The sequence below is a fragment of the Zootoca vivipara genome, chromosome 8, assembly GCF_963506605.1.
Source record: "Zootoca vivipara chromosome 8, rZooViv1.1, whole genome shotgun sequence".
Classification (NCBI taxonomy): Eukaryota; Metazoa; Chordata; class Lepidosauria; order Squamata; family Lacertidae; genus Zootoca; species Zootoca vivipara.
The window spans coordinates 31497187-31520565 of record NC_083283.1 but is presented as its reverse complement, the minus strand read 5'-3'; the positions used below and the strand labels follow the sequence as shown (position 1 = coordinate 31520565).

Sequence of the window (23379 nt, the reverse complement as noted above, 5' to 3'; positions counted from 1 at the left end):
ACTATAATCCTGACTCCCAGGATTCTTACTGTAAAGTTATGATCAAGTCAGTGCACAGCACACCCATGTGCATTTCATGCACATGTTTGTATCATTCACATCTAAAGGGGGAATGCAATCTACTCTCCAACAAAAGGGGAGGAATGCGAAACCTCACCACAGTACGTTCCATAGCTTTCCATCATTTTCCTCTTACCTGGCTCAATTCTGGTATCAGAGCTGGTACAGGGACAACTGCTTAAAGCAGTGGACTTTTGAAAGGTAATGCAGGGTAGAGGGTGGGTTTATTTCCCTCGTCTGCAGATGAGAAAACTCCACTCCAACTTTATATGAGAACAGTATGGTTGCCCTGCCGCATCTCATTTGACCCTTCACAACACACTCCAGTTAATTTCGGTGGGCACTTTGTCCTAGTAAACTATAGCTGGATTGCGCAAGTTAAGTACGGTAATATTCACTATTAGCTGCCCGGAGCACTTGGAAGAAATGGCCTATAACATTTTAAAAATAAATCATCAACATGTAGAACCAATTCCACTAGATATTTCAATATAACCAAATGATTTGGGGTATTTTATTTGGACTGTAGCTTTTTAAAAAACTTTTTTTCCTGTTCAAGTTATGAAGCAACGAATAAAATTGCAAGGAAACATTAAACATTAAAATAGCAGCGCTTCTTTTATGTGCAGCTCATTTTGTTTAATAAGCCTCCAAGCAAGTGGCTTAAATAATAACCCTAAACCTGAACAATAAGAATGCTTTATACAGATACTGTAAAATTTGTTAAGTACTTGGCTTCATTAATTCGAACTGAATCAAAGTACAGCACCGCTCTTTTAATAACAGAGCCCTGTAATAATGGGTAATGAATAATTTAATAGGCTTGCCTAGCATGCAGTGTATGTGTGTCTCAAATATGGATGGCTTGTATGTTTTACATATATATAATGAATACAGAAAATTAAAGCTTAAATAAAAATACATATTTTTAAAAGGTATATCTTCTAGTTGGACGTTGGAGACTGTCCAATTAGGTATTCTTATTATAGTAAACAATGTCTCTTGGGAAGTAGTTTTTTATTGTTTTGTTAATTATTATTTTTGAAATATGGAATGTGTATGCTCAATTGTCAGTGTGGAACAAAGATGTGTTTATAATTAAGAAATAGACATTTTAATGTTTATTGTTCTCAGAACACAGGAACTAATAATTTGTCTAAAGAAAAACCGCACAACTCTGAGGCATTCAAGGAGTATGAAATAAGCGCAATCCTGGTCAATGCACTATTTTTTTCCTCTGGTAAACCTGTGTGATATAACTAACCTGTAAAGAAAAGAAAAAAGGCTATTAAGATCTTGAACAGAAAGCGCTTTCTGTAGTGAAATGGTGAAGAGACTGGTGATAGGCACTTGACAGCCCACTAAGCCATTTCCCACAGAGATTCTGTTTAACACTCTCCTCAGTGCTCAGTGATCCAGCACAGAGCTCCATGCTCATTCCAAAAACTCAGGCAGCCAAGGTATTAAGCTGAATTGAACAAAAGAGATGCGGGTAGGAAGCCAAAATCACCAGTTTCTTGATACACTGAAGAAATAAGTGGGAATTAGAGAGAATATCTGCTGAAGTTCATGTAGAATGACCAGCAGCAACGTGGGCAAAAAAAGGAAACAAGGATTCTATTTTTCAAGACCAATCAAGAAGGGGGGGGGAGAGGGGGCAAGAAGATAGGAAAAGCACAAACAATCAGTGCCTAGTAACTGTATCTTACAGCTAAGGAAGTAAGCAAGTTGGTGAAAATGTTACTATAAATTGTGTTTTCTCTAATGAAAATAAAACACTAAAAGCAATTCAACAAGATGTGAAAGAAAGATGTAAGAGATAATGAAAACTTTTGAGGATTGAATTTCCTTTCATCAAGATTTGTCTGATCCTACTATATGCAGATGAACTGAGGGACACAAGATATCCACCTCTAACTGGCACAGTGACTCAGTTAGGGCAAGCTTTCAATGTTTCTCTTTCCTAGCTCCAAGAAAGCCTGAAAGTATATAATTGATTTATTTTTTTTAACAGAAGCTATAATGTGAGTGTTAGCAAGTGCAAGATCTGATTTCCTTCCTTTGGTTTTAAACGGCTTCTCTTTTCTTTTTGCAAACATCAAGCCGTCCGCCAGAACACATCAGGAGCCACTTTTAATTATTCACCACCACCTCAAAGTTTAAAAAGTAGCTTTAGGTTGGTTAGAAAAACAAAAGAATCCCGGCTGCACAAGCAAACATATTTTTGAAATAAAAGGGGCTAGTTAGATACATGCCAATACTTCTTATGATGGAAATATTTAACTAATAAGTATACATTCCCCTTCTGGGTTAGGTGCTTCAAAAGATGATGGGGCAGTTTCAGGCATGCTTGGATCTGTGTCTAAGCCTGGTGGGGGTGGAAATGGCCTTAGCTGTCCTAGCTGATGATCATTGTTGGAAGAAGGGCAGGGGAGTATGACCCTGCTGAAATTTATTGACTTTTCAGCGCTTTCAATACCACTGACTGTGGTATCTTCTTGGACTCCCTGAGGAGATGGGGTGCAGTGTTTTTCCGTGGTTCTGCTCTTATTTCCAAGGGTGGCTCCAGAGAATAGCACTGGGTGACTTCTGATGGAAAGTGCTGTGAGAAGTTGGTTCCAGAAGTTGTAGTAATGACTTGTTTTTGACCAGGTTGCCCCTGCCTTCAAGGAACAGTTGTTTAGTTTGGGGGTGCTCCTTGAACCATCACTGTCACTACAAGCCCAAGTAGCCTGGGTGGCTAAAGAAGTACCAGCTGCAGCCATTCTTCAATAAGGATACCCTGGCTATGGTCACTCATGCTCTGACAACCTCCAAGGTGGGCAACTGTAACATGTTCTACATCAGGCTGTCCTTGAAGATGCTCCAGAAATTGCAATTAGTGCAAAACGTGCTTGTAGGAGTAGCAGGCCTAGTACATAAAACCCACATTTTAAAACAAGTTCACTGGTGTCATTTTGTCTTCTAGCCCAAGTCAAGGTGCTTACACTTTAAAGACCTGAATGGCTAGGTGCGAGGTATATAAGTGAGGAGAATGGCTTCTCACACATCCATCTGCCCATCCTGTAAAATCAATGGATGGGACCTGAACTGGTGGTCCCTGCACAGGATGACATATGTAGTGCTGGGGTCCATGGAAGGGCCTTTTCAGCGGTGGCTCCATGTCTGAATACCCTCATCACTGAGATGTGCCTAGTGACATTGTTGTTTTCCTTTATGAAACAGGTGAAGACACACCTCTTCTACCAGGCTTTGTGAGGAGGGCAACTGTGACTGAAGTAATTTCTAAATATTTTGAGGATTGTGTTTTATTACAAGTTGTATCAAAACAATTGTTATTTAAGTTCTTGTTGTCAATAATAATAATAATAATAATAATAATTTATTATTTATACCCTGCCCATCTGGCTGGGTTTCTCCAGCCACTCTGGGTGGATTCCAACATTAAAACCCTGTGGCCTTTTGGCACAGGACAGTATTTAAATTAATACCAAACTATTATATATTCTTCCGTCCATGGTGTGCACGATTATTTAGGAGCACTACATTCATTACTTCCCCCCATACCAATGGAAATCAAGTTTCAGGCGGCAACAGACAAGACAGTAACAAAATCATTGGAATATATACAGGATCCTCTGACATTCTTACAACTCTAAATCTTCTAAATAAATTAATAAGCTAAAGTAATTCTGCAGATAATGGTTATACAATGCCTTTTATTGAAGTCCACCCATACCTGAAAGCCTTGGATCCTTGCCAGATATTCCAGTTGCTTTGAAGGTTGCACTGTAGAACAAGGGGCAGTGACTGACATTCCTTTCAGTCCTATAGCTTCAGCAGTGGGAGATGTTCCGTTCATGAGCAGTTCCCTGGCAATTGTAGCTGTATTATTAGTGACAGGAGATGTGCTGAAGAAACAACTAGATGCTTGGCTCATTTCCTTGGAGGACAAATAGTTTACAGGGGTACCAGGGGATGCTTTGTTGCGGCTCGCTTCCATTTCTTGATAAACATCAGGAGAGAGATGGAGTATTCCCTTTGGTGCTGAAAACAAGAACAAAGACCCTTTTTACTCTACCTGTGTTTGTTTAAATATTACATTGCCAGTAAACACATTCTACTTTCAGATACTTCTTATTGAAACCATCAGTTTCATCCTCACAAGTCTCATCATTGTCAATCATCATCAATGATGATATCGTGGCATCTGTTTCTTACTTTCTCTATGTGGAAGATACACTTAAATCTTAACCATCTTCCAGAAATGCATAATAATATTAGATGCCATTTTCAGTGCAGGGCAGTAGATAGAGGCCACATTCACACATAATGCCAAACCTGAACAACCCCAAACAAAACATCAGGCTTCAACCTCCCACCTTCCAACATGGTTGTTGGGGAATTTCCCCACAGCTTTGATTTCCTTTTCCTGAGTCCTGGCTTAGAGTTACTGTATATTTGAACCAGGAATCCTGCTTTAAAATAAAGCTGGCTGATTAACCTCAAAAGAGAGAGAAGACTGTATATCTGACACTTTACTTGGGCTCATTCAGGCTCAATATACAAATGCAACAAGGTTTGGATGATTTTGGGGTTCAATGTTCCACCTAACCTTGGGTGGCCCATAGCTCACTGGCATAGCACAGGTTTTTCCGCAAAGGTCATGTGTTCAGTACTTAGCTTCTTCAGTTAAAATGATATCAGAAAGCAGGGCTGAGGAAGACCTCTTCCTGAGATCTTGCGAGAGCTGCCAGTCAGTGGAAACAATACTGGGCTAGACCAGTGTTTCCCAACCTTAGGTCTTCAGCTGTTTTTTGGACTACAATTCCCATCATCCCTAGCTGGCAAGACCAGTGGTAAGGGATGATGGGAATCGTAGTCCAAAAACAGCTGGAGACCCTAGGTTGGGAAACACTGGGCTAGACGAAGTGATCTGATTCAGTTTAAGAATCTTCAGGGCCCAACATATTAAATACATCACTTTAATACATGCCTGAAATCTGTACCTTGCTCCTTCTGTCCCACCATGACAATCAGAAAAACACCCAACTTTGTAACCGAGATAGTGAAATACAGTGGGAAATAATAGATATATGATTTCTGCTGGGATATTTGCAGAGAAAATCAAGGGACAATGCCAATACAGATGGTGAAGGGCTCACGTTTCCTTTGAATGTGGCCTAATGCAAATCCAGTCTCCATAAAAGCACTTTGGAGATATACAGATACAACATTTTAAATAGCAGGACAGGAACAAAATATATGTATTTGTTCAGAAATAATAACAGAAGTAATATGGTGAAAGAAAACCCATTTAAAATTCCAGTACAGTACTATAAACCTTCTCAAACCACATCAAAAAGTACAGATGTCTAGTCCACTGATGTAATATCACTTCAAACAAACATTTCACATGCTCTCTCAGCCTTTTCAGTGTTTTTACATGATCCACCCAAATATCTAACTGCTGTCTGGAACAATAGTCGGGAATTCGTCCAGATTACTAATCTTTTTAAATGTTAAAACAACTAATATGGAGCATAGGATGAATAAAAAACTCTCCCGCATAATATACCATATGTTTTTCAATTGTATCCACATTACTGTAATAACATCATTCAATTAGCAATAATGACAAGGACTTTCCACTTATGTAACACCTTTTGTTTTGAGGATTTGGAAGCACTATACACGTCAACAAATTATGTCACACAATACTCCTTTGAGGTTTCTGCCATTCCCATCTACTACCAACGATATTTATAAAAATAATCTCATGTTTTAAGTAACATCACATAATAACATTTTCCTACTACTATAAAGGGAACAAAATAGGGGTTTCAGTGCAGAAACTACTGGTGTAAATCCTAGATAGCTACTTTTAAACTTTATTTTTAAGTCCAGTTAACGCATTACATTATAGCTTTGCAATACTTAAGTTGCTGATTAAGAAAGAACCTTTGAACTTCTTGGTTATTTCTTTTTCAAACATACTGTACTGGCTTCTGATCATAAACAGCAAACTATATATAACTGTACATCAATTTTAATATCAAATAGGAGGATTATGTGACCCAGAGTAGTACATGAATAGTATCGTCCTTCTTCTAGATTAGAATAAAAAATATTACAGAAAGTTTGAGGAGCACTTATAGATTGACCCAACCTTTCCCTACTCATGGGAAACAATAGGAAGTGCCTGCAGCCACTGGGTTTTCATAGACCTGTGACATTAAAGCCTCTTTTAAAAAATTAAAAATACTGAAGTGTTTTCTTTTAGTGTCTATATTAAAAGCATTTAACTTTTACTAAACAAAACACACAACACACAATAAAAAAGTCTAGTACAGTCTGTTGTTTAACTTCATCAGGTGGATATTTTAGTTCAAAAAAGGTTTGCTGTAGATCTCTTAGGTGAGATTCTCTACAGACAGAGAATTAAAGCTTAAAACCACGGAGCCACCTGGGATGAACAGAGATATCGGATTCTTATCTCATTATGCATGATCTAGCTTTCTTTTGTGCCTCATTATGCATGATCTAGCTTTCTTTTGTGCCTTGCTCCCCCCCCCAGGACCAATTGCAGTCGTTAACAGCCATCAACAGGTTCACCACTCCTATCAGCCCATCACCCATTCCCACCCCCCCACCCCTGAATATAAATAAGGGTCTGGTTGATTCTGTTTCAGTGTATCTGACGAAGTGTGCATGCACACGAAAGCTCATGCCAAAATAAAAACTTAGTTGGTCTTTAAGGTGCTACTGAAGGAATTTTTTTATTTTGTATACAATTACATTAGAAAAAAATATGCGGACTGGAAAGACAGTGGTAATCACTCATTATTTAAAAACTCTAGAAAGGTTTTCTTGAAACTGTAGTCTCAACTGCAATCTTTTGTTTCAAAAACTGCTAAACAATATTCCACTAGTCCAGTGGTTTTTAATTGCATATTATTTGCTTCTTTTATTTCTTATACTTTTGTGTTTTATTGTATTACAATTTAAATAATAATGTTATTATTCAAATTGCAATACAATGTAAGAAATAAAAGAAGCAATAAAACGCAATTAACTATCAATAGGAGTATTGAATGTGATGAAGCTCATTCATGGCACTATTAAGGAAGTCCTGTTCTAGTCCACCATTCAGTAGCCAGACACTACTGGAAACTCACAAGCAACAGGACACAAGGGTGGCAGCTATTCCTAATTGTTTCCAGCATCTGGTGTTGTCATTTAGTCGTGTCCAACTCTTCGTGACCAGCATCTGGTATTCAGAGGATTACGTTCTTATACACAGAGGTCCCAATTCAAAACGAACAACCACTGACAGACCTCTCCTCCATGAATCTGTATAATCCATTTTTAAAAACCATTAAAAGGTTTGCGTGACAGTTCTGCTAACCATTTACAGAAAGAAAAAAGAAAACAAAATGCAATCTGTATGCAACCATACTAAGTGATAGTCTTGCCATGACAGAAAGAGCAAGGAAAGTTACTTATGAGCCTCAACCAAGGAGAAGTACAGAGACTGTGCTGTCATCGTCTGCATCTCAGAATGGTCTACTTTTATAGGACCATTAGACCTATTAGTCGGCATTCATAGGATAGTAGTCTTCAGTTGCTGTTATTAAGAAAACGGTCAGAAATTACACAATCTCTGACTTCACAATCTCTTTCAGAGTTTGACTAAAAGTCTTGGAACTTATCAACTACAGCAATCCAAAATGTATTTCTCAGGATGTGTACACAATTTGTGCAGTCAGATAGAACAGAGTTTTGGAGTCACACATTTCCCCTCCTTCCTCTCCCCACACTCCAAAATTAATAAGCTTCTTTCTGGCTCTTGGCAGGAATGCTTGATTCTGGTTTGTGATCCTGATTTCAACTAAAACTCATGATTTGCTCAAACCATAGGGTTGTAACCAATGGTGTTAATCTACGGATGGAAGACATTCTGTATTAAGAGGGAAACAATTTCCAGTAATTTCCCCTCTTTCCTGCAAGCTTCCGACAGTGCCCCTAAATCTGTTCTGGGGGCATCCAATGCTTTGGAGCAGATTGGGGACCTGCAGAGGAAGATGTAATCCCACCCCTCCTCATTCTACTGGTGGACGCTTTCCAACAGTAGAGTGACACCACGGGATACCACCATAGCTTGTCACATTCAGATGCAACAGCAAACTATGGTTTGCCAGGAACATAGAAAGATTTAGAAATGGTAGCACACAAATTTCAGGTCTATTCTAATTATGTCCGTAATGCGAAACCATGGTTTGACAATATGATATAATGCACTTTATGTTTAGTATATTTTTAGTATACAGTGGTGCCTCGACTTATGAATTCAATCCGTTCCGAAGGCACCTTTGTAAGTCAAAAAATGCCATTGGAAACGCGATTTCCCATAGGAATGCATTGAAAAACGGAAAAAATTGTAAGTCGAAGCAACCCTATCTAAAAATTCGTGAGTTGAAAAATCCCTATCTATAATCGCTGCATTTTCCTTTCGGATATCGAGACATTCGTAAGCGCGCGGCCATCACTCCCATTCGTAAGTCGAAAAATTCGATTGTCAAATTGTTCGTAAGTCAAGGTACCACTGTATTCTGAACAGCCTCATGGGGACTCGTATACAGAACTGTATAAATCATGATGAAATAATTCCAAGTATTTCTCTATTCAGTCAGTAATAACCATCGAATTGTCAGTACCTTTGGTACCATCATAAATTTATTTTCATAAAAAGGCACGGAAAATACACTCCGAGGCACCCTTTCAATAGTAATAAAGAGCAGAAATACAAGCATGAAGACATTGTGCTTATATTCAGTTTGCACGAAATGCGAGGTAATTTAAACTCTTGAGAATGGTTTGCAAGTACCACTTTTGGAATTTCCATGAAACATCCGTGAAAAAAGGAACAGCAAAACACAAGAATGTGATCACAACAGCCGTCTACAACAGCACTGGTAAACAGAGTGGCTGTTCAGTCGCTATTTTACCGAGAGTAGACAACACAGTAAGAGTGGGAGAGTCAGGTTCAACTGCAGTTCACATGTATTCTGCTTTTTCCATGACACCTCTGCCATTGCTCAACTGAATTCTTCTGGAATACCAATGGCTCTGCCATTTTTTACTTAATTGGCAGTGAGTTCAGGTAGCAGCACTCTACAAAGAGTTTTGAAGAGTGATTCACATTATGTTGTCATCTCAAATATTTTCTGTTGCGTTTCTGCATTTATTTAAGGCAGGTTAACACTATCACCTCCCCCAGTACTTATGTGTGACTTGCTTAATCAGAATGAAGATGAGAAATGGACATTATACTGAAAACAGTGCTGACAGGTCATATCCGCACTCAGATGTGCATTCCAATGTACACATCTAACCAAGGACTACAGTTTTTGATCCAGTAAGCCTTTGTGTGTGTACTTCTCCTTTAGCAGAATGGAGGCGTATACAGGGCTCTGGCATGTCTTTTTGTTTTCTAATATCTAGGTTTTAAGGGTTTTGGGATAAGGCAGAGTGAAGATCAAGACTGAGTGCACTGTGGCTTTGTGACCTGCAAGAAATAAATCCAATAAGCTAAGTCTGTTGCCTTTAAAAAAATCTTTTAGACACTAAATTACACATCTTAGAGAAGAGGCAAAAAGTGTAGTGGTAATGGATTCAGTTCCTTAAGTGGAAATTCTAGGAGTGTCAATGACAGCAACGGTAATTACTGCAAGTATTATAAATTACATATTTGATGGTGCTGTTTCATTAACAAAATATCTGCATCATCAGACACAGAAAGGTATAACATCACAAAAACTGGGCAAACCCAACAACATGGGTGACTCAGTGAAATGACAGATACAGCAGAATGTAGTATCTATTCATAACTAGCTTGTGCTGATAAAGATATGTCCCAACACTACGTCAAAAACTATGGGAGCCAAGGGAACAAGCTAGCAAACAAAACTGAAGAAAACTGATGCATGTAAGTTTATGGTAACAGAAAGAAGTGGTAGCAGTAATCTTATTATATATAAGAACTGACAGATTATTGCATGAGTTCACTATGGTCCATCAATCTAGAAGAGGAACATTCATGTCTTCAAGTTGAAATGAAATACAGCTTTAGGTAGAAAGCTGAGGTCTGGTAAAAGGATGCACAAGAAAGTTAGATCATGATTCAAGGCAGCCAGTTTCTTAACCTTGTTGATAGATATGGCCACAACCAAAAAGGCCATCTTAAAAGAAAGGAGCTGAAGGTCACATATGGCTGAAGACAAGAGAGGAAGCCTTCAAATCCCATCATCTCTGTCCAACAACATCTGGAATGCCACAGGTTTCCTGTTCCTGCTACAGGTATGAAGAGTTTGCCCATGCCAGGAGGACAAAATGAATGGAAGACACAGGTTCAACAGAATCTTCCAGAGAAGGTTAGCGTGTGGATGAGAAAAGATACAATATCCTTAAATCAGTGGATTATATGTAGAGACTGATATGGGATTGAGCATAAGTGAGAAAGGAAGATAGCCATTCTGGTTTGAAAGACAGTACATGTTCCAAGATTTGGAATGTCAGACAACAAACAGAGCCAAATTGTTTTATAGAAACAAAGGAGTGGAATAGCTTTCTGTGCTATCTAAAAAGGGGGTGCAATCTAAACATGGTACTTGCAGTAGATTAACTCTTGCAGAATATATGGGTAAAGAACAAGGAAAATAAAAAGTGTGTGTGTGTGTGTGTGTGTGTGTGTGTGTGTGTGTGTGTGTGTAATTATTGATGAAGTAGTGATTAGATTTGGTAAATGATTGGTTTCTAAATAATAAAAGTTTAACTCTATACAGTATTTAAATTTCTGTAATTTTCACTAAGTCAAGGAAGAGAGGCAATAGGGAAGTCAAATGTTTTTATGTTTATTGGTATATTAATATAATCTCTGTTTTTACTTTTGATAACATTATAAGCTTTGATTTATTCAAAGAGATGGAATAGAAATTATATTGGATTATATAAAAATTTTGTTGTGTGTATGATTGATGTAGTGATTTATATGTGAAAAAATGAATAACAATATTTAAAAAAGAAACAAAGGAATAGAATCAAGTCTACAAAGATGCATAGAAATGTGTAGTTATCAATGCGCATGAAGTAGATCTGGGGACATCTTCAAAGTTGATGTATTTTCTATACTCAAAAGCTAAGGGATCGGATATTGTGATGTAGGACTCTGTCCCAGTTCTAGAAGAACTGGTCCTGCACTGTGGCAAATGAGAGGATGTTCCCTTGAGAGAGTTAGAGGATACTGCGGTCAAAGGTAGATGCTAGATGTACTATCACAACCACTGCACTATAGGCACCTGGGCCATAAAGAAAAATGTTTTTTTAATCACATGCATTTGAAATAAACTAATCAGAAGGATAAATGCTTAGCTACTAGAAAAGCAAGGAAAATAAAGCTCCAAAGGTAGGTAGAGGCAGGGTTTTTTTGGAGAGAGATACAATTTTCAATGCATTTAGAAGAATGTACCAATCCTACCCATCAGAACATGGGTGGAAGAATTTTCTGTTGCCCTTGGAAGGGTGGGGCAGGGCAGGAGTGCAGACTCCCTAGCTGAAGCTCTTGAAGGTTTTGGAAATGGCTCTGCCCAAGTGCAGAACACAACTGTGGGACCTCAGAGACCAAAAGAAGAAAAACACTGAATCTTTGCAAACAATAGAAAGCTCTCAAAATAAACTAGCAAAACACAATTGTAAAAAAAGTATCACCCTGCCTATCAGATTTGACTTTCTCATATAGCAAACATAAGGAATACATTTTATTCAATCTTGAAGTGACTCATTACCATCCATAGAAAATTCACAAGTGTTAAATTAGCCACAGGAGGGCTCCACTAACATTCCCTGTCCCTGGATCAAAAGAAACATATGGAGACGTGCAAAAGAGAATTCACAAAATTATTCCAACACAAGGTCTATAAATGTCAAACAAGTATGTTTCTCATTTCAGATGAAAACCTATGAGCATGCAAAATTTCATAAATAACTGCTTTAATGTACTTGGTTTATCAAAAAATATTAGTAACTACGAAGTAAATGTGTATGTTCTGACAATCTTATTAAATTATTTCCCCTCATATATTGACAATATATTTCTAGGGGACTTTGGTAAACAGTGCTTCAAATTGTTTTGACATGGCTTTTTACCTGGTACTGTCCAATAAACATAAATTGTTATATTCAGACAAGCTTAGATTTGGAAGGGGGGGAAACCCTATGACATGAATATCTGTTTTTCTCCATGCTTATTCTTCTTTGTTCCTTGGGAGTTCATTAGTTCCTGCTGGTTGTTCACCACCTGAAATCATAATCATCTGTTTGTGACATCACAATTAGTTACTGTGAAAATGATTAGTGTGTCACAAACAGATGATTATGATTTCAGATGGTGAACAAACAGCAGGAGCAGATGGACTCCTAAGGAACAAAGTTCCTGATTTCATGCAAAAGTCCAAAGTAATAAATGAGTTAGGGAAGAAAAACAAGTGTTTTCAAATAAAAGGTTTTCCACGGTTTTGGATTTTCACATGAACATTTCAGATGTAGACTGAATTTAATCCTGATGTATATTAAGAAGAACTTGTTTAAACCATGATTCTGATGAACTGTGTTGTAATGTTGTTTTCAATTTTAAGTTCTATCTGATGTACTTTTAGAAGTCACATGACCTTGAAGAAAGATTATTTTGAACACTGATTGTGGTATAACCAGAGCTAAACTGTTTTATTCTGGGTTTTGTTTTTTTGTTTTTCCTTTTCTGAATGGGCTGCCATGACTATTTGACCCTAAAGTTGCAATCCTAACCCCACTCATCTAGGCATAAAAACCATTCAATTCAACAGGACTCAGTTCTGTTTAGACATTACCAAACATTCAAAAAGGAGAGAAATAGTAATCATGGGGGAATTCAACTTCCCTGATATCTGTTGGGACTCAAACTCTGCCAAGAGTGTAAGGTCTGACAATTTCCTCCATTGCATTGCTGACAATTCCATTTCCCAGAAGATGGAAGAACCAACAAGGGGACCTCAGCAACAGGGAGGAACTGATTGATGAAGTGGAAGTGCGCGGAAACTTGGGAGGAAGATATCATGTCCTCCTGGGTTTCAGGATACAGAGGCAAGGGAAAACTGAGTGTAGTCAGAGGAGGGCAACCAAGATGATCAAGGGTCTGGAAACTAAGTCTTATGAGGAGCGCTTGAAGGGAGCTGGGTATGTTTAGCCTGGAAAAGAGAAGACTGAGAGCACATATGATAGCCATCTTCAAATATCTTAAGGGCTGTCACATGGAGGAGAGAGCATGCTTGTTTTCTCCTGCTCTGGAGGGTAGGACTCGAACCAATGGCTTCAAGTTGCAAGAAAGGAGATTCCAACTAAACATTCGGAAAAACTTTCTGACAGTAAGAGCTGTTCAGCAGTGGAGCAGACTCTCATGAGAGGTGGTGGACTCTCCTTCCTTGGAGGTTTTTAAACAGATGGATGGCCATCTGTCATGGATGCTTTAGCTGAGATTCCTGCATTACAGGGGGTTGGACTAGATGACCCTTGGAATCCCTTCCACCTCTATGATTCTATATTCAGGTAGATAGCCATGTTGGTCTGATGCAGTGTGTATGTATATATATATATATATATATATATATATATATATATATATATGTGTGTGTGTGTGTGTGTGTGTGTGTGTGTGTGTGTGTGTAATTGTCCAGTAGCACCTTAGAGACCAACTAAGTTTGTTCCTGGTATAAGCCTTTGTGTATCTGAAGAAGTGTGCATGCACACAAAAGCTTATACCAAGAACTAACTTAGTTAGTCTCTAAGGTGCTACTGGTTCTATGTTCAGGATTGCACTGTAAATTATCAAGTAATTTTTTATTTTATTTTAAAAGTTCCCTGTTGGTACTGGAAGGTTAACTAGGACTTCCATGTTATAAAGAGTCTTTGAAGATCTATACAGCATGGAAACACTACTTTAGCAAAAACACATTTTAAACATTAGAAAAGCTACAGAAAATGGTAGTTACCTTTCCAAATTAGCTTTCAGTTTGGAAATGGGAAGGTTTCATTTCCATGGATGACTGATACTTCTTGCAGATGGGCTTTACTCTACTGAAGCCCTTGCAATACAAAACATGTATAATTTTGGCTGACCTACCCAAACAGGTCATTGGAACTAAAGGTCCTTAAAAGATATTCTGAGGACCATTTTACCTTCCTACATATTATACTACTAAAGCAATTTCTTTGAGAGTAAACTGTTTGGAAGCTTAACCTGTTTAATTTTTTGTGATAAGGGCACAGGAGCAGGGCCAGGAAAAAAAACGGTGTCGGAGTTGGAGGCACTGAACCTGGACTCACTTCAGTTGGAAATTTCATGTAAAACTTCTGCAAGAATGCAGTAGGGGACTGACAGGTACAAGCCCAGAGTTCCAAGCTTCTCTTATTGTGACAGACTGGTTGTTCCAGCCAGTCTAAACTCTGTGGTTAGACCAACACCCAAGAAGAGTGTCATGCATGTTTGTTTTTTATAAATGCCGTAAGTGCTTTTGTTTGGATTGACTAAAAGCTAGGGATCCTAAAAGCTACAGATTCAGACACACACTCTCTCAGGGAGTCTTTATTATCAGCATAGAATGCCTAAAGGGATACAGATCCTAGGTTCCCTGAGAGTAGGTCTTCATAGTATGAGGCAAACATGGGATTCCCAACTTGTGTTTGATTCATAGCACTAAGGTGCACCTGTGAGGATATGTATGAGTAGATGGGGGGTTGCTTAATCCTCCCTTTCTTCAGCACACACAATCCCTCCCTTTCAGCCACGTTTTGTTACAGTTTGATTCCAAGAAATAATGTCAGCCAGTAGGGAAAAATACTTGTGGGGTAAGGGAGTAGTTGCTAAGGAGAATCGGCGCTTAGGGGTGTGTGTGTGTCAACCACCCCACTATTTCCTACCAATCAACCCTTGAAAATGCCCCCTTCACGTTCATTATTTGGCAAATACACTCGTTCCTGAGAGACACCACTGTTTTCCCCTGAGGTAGGATGTAGTTCCACCTTGGGCATCCATCTTTTCTATGGCCGACAGATACATTCTATGGCATAGTCATTTTTTTTCTTGGTTCCTTGCAGAAAAGGCCTTCTTGGAGTTCTGGCACCAATCACAACACTCTCAATACCCAACAGTCACTCTAGATATTGCAATTAGCTTTTGTGGGGTTAAATCTATCTAACCACCCATCACCTACATTTCAACAAAATTATGCTTTGACAAGTGTTCTGATCTACTGTATACAGTAAATGGTGAAAAATATACAGTGCTATTAAAATATTGTTAGATGTTATATAAGCATATTAATCATTTTTATTTATTTTATTTATTAAATTCCTCTACCGCCCGTCATCCGAGGACCACAGGGGAGTTTATAATATCAAAATGTGAAAATGCCTAACATAGCAACAGGCAAAAACACCACCACCACCACCCCAGTTTTAAAGGCCATAGATGGTTTATTTAGCCAATATTTAAATTCAATATTGACATGAACAAACTAAGCATGTTAAAATGTAAAATGTAATGGGATGAAATGGGATGAATTCTGCTTAAGAAGCAGCTGTTACACATACACACAAGCCTGGCCTTAATCTGCACAGACATGTACTAATCTATATTCTCCAGATCCATTAAAACTGGTCTTTCACACCCATAAAGCCAGCTTCAACTGGATTACCCGGTGTCCTGTTTTGAGATGGGTGGGGCTCAGGTATATCAGGAACTCTTATATCAGAAACTAACTACTGTATAGTCCTTTCAGCTAATATTAACACAAGATGAACTGGATGAGAAACATAAATTTCCAAGGTACATTTTAGAGTTGGGGTTTTTGTTTTTACTTCTTTGCCAGTGTCTCAGAAGTTGTCAGTGATGTACATCAGGAAAGACAGCTGGATCAAATGTGTGAAGCAGTAAATGTTCAGGAGGGCCAAAGGGAACCACAAAAATGAGGAAAGGCAAGCAGAAGGAGAAACAATGATGAGAGGAATTTGAGAGAAGCCGGAAGAAGCTTCATTATAAGATTAGAAGAAAAGTATGGCAAGTTTGAGGACAGAGTAACACTCTTGGAGGTAGCAGGTGGACTAGGGGCAGATACCTGGGAACTGTAGTTTCAGAGCTACAATTCTCTGCACCCTTAACAAACCAGAGTTCCCCGGATTCTTGGGGAGAAGTCACATGCTTTAAACATGCATTGAGGGTGCTTTATGACGTGGATTTGCCCTAAGAACGTTCAATATCTATCTGTTCACCCAAATTTTAGTTCAAGCCATGTTTTTCCACAGGACCAAAGATCAGGAGTTAGCAACCTTTTTCAGCCGTGGGCCGGTCCACCATCCCTCAGACCATGTGGTGGGCCGGACTATATTTTGAAGGAAAAAATGAACGAATTCCTATGACCCACATAGATGCATTTTAAATTAAAGGGCCCATTCTACTCATGTAAAAACACGCTGATTCCCAGACCGTCCGCGGGCCGGATTGAGAAGGCTACTGGGGCGCATCCGGCCCACGGGCCTTAGGTTGCCTACCCTTGCTAAAGATCACCTGTCTAAAAACCATGATGGCCTCTACTACTGAATCATTTAAAATTTGTGTATCTCAAAATGAATGCATTGGGGAGAAATTTCAAGTGCTTCACGACATTTTCCCAAGTCAAGAACCAGAGCCATTAGGGTTCTTAGACTCAATTGGATGATTAGGTCTACTCACACTACCTTTGGCAAGAGAACTTCATTAATGGCCTCTATGGTTTTACATATGCTCTGGAAATCTTTAGAAGTCAAGCCTTTATAGATTTCCACTTCTCAGATGCCTACCATCAAGAGCAGAAGGACAACATAAAAACAACAACAAAACTGACCTTATGGAACAAGCATAACTGATATCTCTACAATATCTGAAATTTTGTTCCAGTCTTTTACCCTTCAATCATAATCTCATGTTCAGGTTGCTAGCCAAAGACTAAAAAGTGGGAGGGGAGGAATTAATCAAGTATTAGGCAACACACACATTGCAAAATAGAAAGAAAAATATTGTGATGTACCATTTGACAAGCAAAACATAGGCTACCATCTTTCTTCACAAGACTATAAACATATAAAAAGACATATACTGTACCAGAAAAAAATGTCCTGGATAAACTAACATTATCTATAATAATTTTAAAATGGTAGTTTAAAGCAGAGCAGAAGGTGAGAGAATATTAAAAATCAATGAATATAGAAATGTCACTTACCATTATTTGCTGATTCAGGATATTCAACATTTTGGCCATTCCACCCCTTGATGTCACCTGGCTGACAAAGATAAACAAGAACAAAAATGACTGCATTATATAAAGCAGAAATACTGTGAAATAACATTTCGGGATACATAGAAATTTGTTAGCAGTGGTAGGATGTTTAGAAAGTTCTGCTGCACTGTTTTATCGATAAGAAAATCAGTAGAGTCCTGCTGGATTAAACCAAATATCCATCTTCTGCAGCACCCTATTTTCCACAATGGCCAACAGATGTCTCTGAGAAGCCCACAAATACAACATGAAACTGTCTCCTGTTTTTGCCATCCAGCAACAGGATGTTGTTAGCATCCATCTGTCTCAAGAGACAATAGGGTGTGCCTCCGGGTCTGAAGTCAAACCTCTGCATTAGCACAGAAGTGACCTCCCTGGGGCCAAGCCTGGGCAGTGTGTATTGAGGTCCTGGGATGCACAGATGACAAGACCCGCCTCTCGGCCTCGCTGATGTGGTCCAAAAGAAAGCAGAGCAATACATCTGGCACCATCTGGGCTGCAGGACTTGCCAGAAGGAGGCATACAAGGTGCCATCCAACTGTATTAGGGACTCCACTCTGGATTTGTACAGGGTTTACGCCTTAGGCTTTTCTTCGCCTCAAGGCAGTGGAGGTTAAGATCAGAGTTTTCCTTCTACATGGGTTACCTTCCCAGGTTGATGAGCATCACCTGCCCCTCACTTCCCTCTACAACACAGGCAGAAACCAGCTTCTTGACTTCTTGAACCTAATTCATCTCGTTGATTCAATCTGCCCAAGCCTGTCGTCTCATGCAGGGGAAGTCCCTAACTCACCATGATGTGGCTGCTATTTCATACTGACAACTTCTGGGAGCCACAGGTGGGAGCTGAGTGCCGACAACTTGGGCAAACTACTCCAGAAGGAGCACGATGTGTCTCCCACCAGAGATACTACCCCCTCTCCAAACACCCCATACGCCCTGGGAACAGATACTCAGCAACATTGTTCCATTGCAACAAATAGTCATGGGTGCCCATGCTGCTTCTAAATCTGAAGCTGATAATACAGTCATCATGACTAGGAGCCAGTGACTGGTTTTTCTTCCACGTGTTTGTTGAATCCCCTTCTAAATTCATCTAAGCTAGGGACCATCACCACATGTTGCTACCACAAATTCCATAATTTAATTACGCACTCTCTGGAATTTCCTGTCAATCTGTTTCATTGGATGGCTCCCAGTTTTTCTCCCAGAAGGAGAAAAATATATATTCTGTATCCACTTATTCAATGCCACGCAAGATTTTCATGTCTCCTCTTAATGGCCGTTTCCCCCTTAATCTAAGAAACCCCAAACACTGTAGATTTTCTTGGTTAGATAAATTTCTTTAAAAGCTTTCAGTTGATCAAAAAGGTGTCCATGATTAAACTGGACAGCATTTAATACAAATGTTTATAAGAACCACACATGGTAAGCACCATCTTAAGAGGTGTTACCCCTTGTCTCTCAAATTGCAATGAATGCTTTTCTACTGTGATGCCTGCCAGGAAGTATGCATGCACTGTCTGAAAACAATAATAGGTTCGTTTCTTTAGAAAAAAATATTTTTACTCATATGAAATTTCCATATGCAAATGTAATGAATTGCTTAATCAATTGTTAATTCTTTAACAAGGTAACAGCTCTACTTGAAAGGAACTCATTTTGTTACTATAACACAAATTTGATCTATATCACAATTTGATCTAGCACAAGATGTTTGAGAACTAGTTTTATTATCCTTCAGTAGCAGCTCTTGGCAAAATCCCATATATTACACTATGAAAAGGTTTCAGTTCAGAACCATGTGTGAATGCGCTTGGAATAAGGATTCAGATGGATGCGGGCATTGCATGGGGAAAGGGTTGTACTCTGTGGTAGAGCACACACTTTTCATGCAGAAGATCCCAGGTTCAATTTATCACAGTTACGTCTGGAACCTGCTTTCAGGCCACGGGAAAGAAAACATTTCCAGTTAGTGGTCAGGTACTAAGATCCCCAGGCTGCACAGGCCATTTTGACAGGTGGGTAGGGCTGCCAACCTGTCAAACAACTGACATCAGGTGAAGAAGCATCTCCCCTTGCCAGGAAGCATGAAAAACCAAGAGAGGCAAGGCATCAAAATGATGGTGAGAGCTTCCACCCTCAATCTACTTATCCTAAGGTTCTTCAGAGTCCCAGGGTTTCTCCACAGAAGACACCTAATTGACTCTTCACTCTAATGCAGAGCTTTCCAATTTTTTCATGTTGGTGACACTTTTTAGACCTGAATCATTTTTGCAAACACAATAATTCAGTTTTACTAGCAAACCGAAGGTTAAGCAAATCGCTTTCCAGCCTTGGGTGGAGCACGGGGTGAGTTTGCGTGACACCCCAACACACTTCAGCTGACAACACAGTAATGTGACACGACACACAGTTTGGAAAGCTCTGCTCTATTGAGTATTTTACAAGGACTATGTCATGTGGTTGTATTTGTCCATGGAGTTTTCTTGGCAGGGATACTGGAGTGGCTTGCTGGTTCCTGCTCCAGATGGATCACGTTTAGTCAAAACTCTCCACTATGACCTGTCCATCTTGGGTGGCCCTGCACAGCATAGCTCATAGCTTCTCTGAGTTATTCAAGCCCCGTCGCCACGAGAAGGCAGTGATCCATGAAGGAGTAGTGATGTATGGAAGTGAGAGCTGGACCATAAAAAAGGCTGATAGCCAAAGAATTGATGGTTTTGAATTATGGTGCTGGAGTCCCATGGATTGCAAGAAGATCAAACCTATCCATTCTGAAGGTGCTCACTGGAAGGATAGATCCTGAAGCTGATACAAAGCCAATACTTTGGCCACCTCATGAGAAGAAAAGACGCCCTAGAAAAGACCCTGAAGTTGGGAAAGATGGAGGGCACAAGGAGAAGGGGACGACAGAGGGTGAGATGGCTGGACAGTGTTCTCGAAGCTACCAACATGAGTTTGGCCAAACTGCGGGAGGCAGTGGAAGACAGGAGTGCCTGGCGTGTTCCGGTCCATGGGGTCACGAAGAATCGGACACGACTAAATGACTAAACTACATGTCATGTGGTTAACTTTTTTAAAAACCCTTATTGAGATCCTACCTCTTTTATTTGCTTTTGGAGTTTTTCTTTTGATGCTGTCTCTTACGAATCACTGCAACAGAAAGCTAAATCTAGGTACAGCAAACTGGGAACACATCTACTCACAGCAATGAGACTGGATATATTTAAAGTCTTAGGACAGGGATGGGAACCTGTGGCCTTCCAGATATTGCTGGACTACAACTCTCAGCATGCCTGACTCCCATGCCAGCTGGGGAGGTGGAGTCCAACAACATCTGGAGGGCCACAGGTTCCCCATCCCTAAGATCTTAAAAGAACTATGTGTTGAGGGAGCGTGAAGATATCCCTCTCCTGTATCAGGTATCATTCTTACCTTTTCCATCTGTTCTTGAAGTGAAGATGAGGCTTTATAGCCAAGCTGTAGCAAGATCGCTTCAGCTGCATTTCTTTTTGCTATCTTCTTGTTTGGGCCTGTACCTGTTGTAATCTCGTTTCCTACCTTAACCTAGTAAAACAGAACAAAAAAGTATTAATCATTATAACATTGTTCTTGGAAAGTAAGAGTAATAATATACTTATGCACAGAAGCACTTCTGAAGTTTGCGAGTGTCTTAGAGACAAACATGTATTTGAAGTTCTTATAGTACTTTTCTACTGAACTTGTGAATCAAGAGAAATCTGAGTTCAAATTCTTAGTCACAAAACTAACTGGTGACTTTCAGGAGTCACTTTCTCTCAACCTAGCATATTTCATAGGGTTGCTATGAGGATAAAATGAGAGGAAATGTACTGTATACCTGTACAATTTGAAAGCTTATTTCTTGGGAAATGTGTTTGATCACAGTTACATAATTTCAGAATTTTGGATTTGAGCTGCATTGTACAGATTTTTATTTTGTAGAAAGTAAGTATTTCCTCAAAACACTACAAATGCAATCCTGTACACTTTCTGCTTAGTTGAAGGAAATAACAGGATATAAATTATGTATTAACGAAACAAAACAAAATCTGCTATCAATCAAATCATTAAAAGCACTCTGTATATTCCTCGCAACTAAATATTTATTTCACTGCAAACGTTTTGCAGTGTTTCTGAAATATGCTGAGGCTCAGGCTTTGTCAGACCTGTGCAGGTACCGTAGGAAGTTCTAAAGAAAGTGAATTGTGATTAAGGCTGCAATCCAATAGACACTTATCTGGGAAAAAGTCCCACTGAACATAAAGGGGTTTATTCCTGAATAGAGATGTATAATTATGCTACAAATGAAATGTTTTGGTTTTAAAAATAAAATAAAATAAAATTAGAAAACTACAATGAAGTGAAAATTAATGATGCATGAACTGTTCTTTCTCAGACCTGTAAAGCTGGTTTAGGTATTATTGTAACCTCTATCAAGGATTAAAGGTCTGACTACAAAGAAAAAGCTTGCTGAAATTAACTTTGGGAACAGAACACCAACTAATGTCATCAGAGGTTTTCTTCTGTTTATCTAACGGTCAGCATAAGTAATTGGATCCATTTCATCACATCTAAACTTGCTCTTTGTGTGACAGATAAAAATGAACATATTATCTCTAGATACTTTATTTCCACATTCAATTAGAACAAATGAAAACATGGTTTAGGCACTTTATACAAAAGACAATTTACTTTGATAAGTTTGTGAAGGCCATAATAAATCTTCTGGGACTCTGTCTCTGTCTAATATGATATGATTTTAGCATGAAAATTTCAAAAACAATATCATGTGTCTTAGGTTACAAAGTTTATTTACAACCAGTAGAAACATCTCAACTAAAAGAAACAGGCAGGATCAAACTACAGTCAAACAGCTTCGTTGCGTTTAATAGGCGTTTCAAACACAAGCTTAATTCTCACATTGAAATCAGCAAGACCTGAAAATGCAAATCTTTGATGGGAGTGTATTCTAACTAATGTCCCTTCAAAGAGAAGGCATAATGTGTAATATGTCTATAAAATTGTCATTGTCCAACATCCTTTCTCTTTTTCATGACCAGATAGAAGGGTATTAGAGGGGTGTGTGTGTGTGTGTGTGTGTGTGTGTGTGTGAGAGAGAGAGAGAGAGAGAGAGAGAGAGAGAGAGAGAGAGAGAGAGAGAGAGAGAGACTGCAATTGGGACAGACAGATAAACAGCTTTCCTCCTTTTGCTCCTATATTCTAGATTGATTAAGGCTAGGGATGCCCCTCTCCCAACTGCAGTCAGCACTGGAGAAAGATGAGAGCTGGACTTGCACCCATCCTTTGCTGCCCAGTAATGGTGGCTTATATGATAAGCCAAGGCGATTTTCATCACAGCCCTCCCCCCTCCCCCTGCAAAAAATCATCTGACCGGTTTTAGCTATACAAAAGGGCGGGGAACCTTTTTGGCTCCAGACGCTAGATCCTTATATTGACGTCACATTGTTGTGGGTTGCCCTGCCCACCTGTAAAATCGCTTATGAGTGGGATTCCCAAGCATGGGAACCGAAGTCCAAAGAGCGCCGCCAGACCTATGCTTTGCGAGCCTTCCCACACTTCTCCTTGCCATCCCTGATGTTGGAGGAGGGGATGGGGATGCTTGTAAATGGAGGATCAAATGGAAGTAGAAGGGCTGTCTTAAAGCCCTTTGCAAAAGTGCCCTTTGAAGTAGCTCCACGCGTCTCCTTTAAGTAAGCATGTTGGTGGGAAGTGGGGAGAGAACAAAGAAACTTGCATTATACAGTGCAGGCTCCTTTCTCCTCTCCCCGCCTTATTAAAGAAGTGCTGCTTCAAAGAGCTCTTTTGCAAGGGGCTTTAACCCCACCTCATCAAATGATGAGTGGGTTTGAAATCTTCCTGCCTTGGCAACTGT

At 39.3% G+C, this 23379-nt stretch overlaps 1 protein-coding gene across 5 annotated transcripts in view; it reads right to left on the bottom strand.

The window, feature by feature from the left end:
• STAU2 (staufen double-stranded RNA binding protein 2) overlaps positions 1–23379 on the bottom strand; it is a 144700-nt gene that overhangs the window by 72989 nt on the left and 48332 nt on the right. For all 5 annotated transcript variants that reach the window (XR_004693237.2, XM_035125953.2, XM_035125952.2 and 2 more), the window contains 3 exons: positions 20901–21032; positions 17406–17466; positions 3800–4107 (listed from right to left, as the gene is read on the bottom strand). Coding sequence is in view for 4 of the 5 variants with exons in the window: in XM_035125953.2 (XP_034981844.1) it covers positions 3800–4107; positions 17406–17466; positions 20901–21032 (501 nt within the window). In the remaining variant the exon portion in view is untranslated. The remainder of the gene's footprint in view (positions 1–3799; positions 4108–17405; positions 17467–20900; positions 21033–23379) is intronic.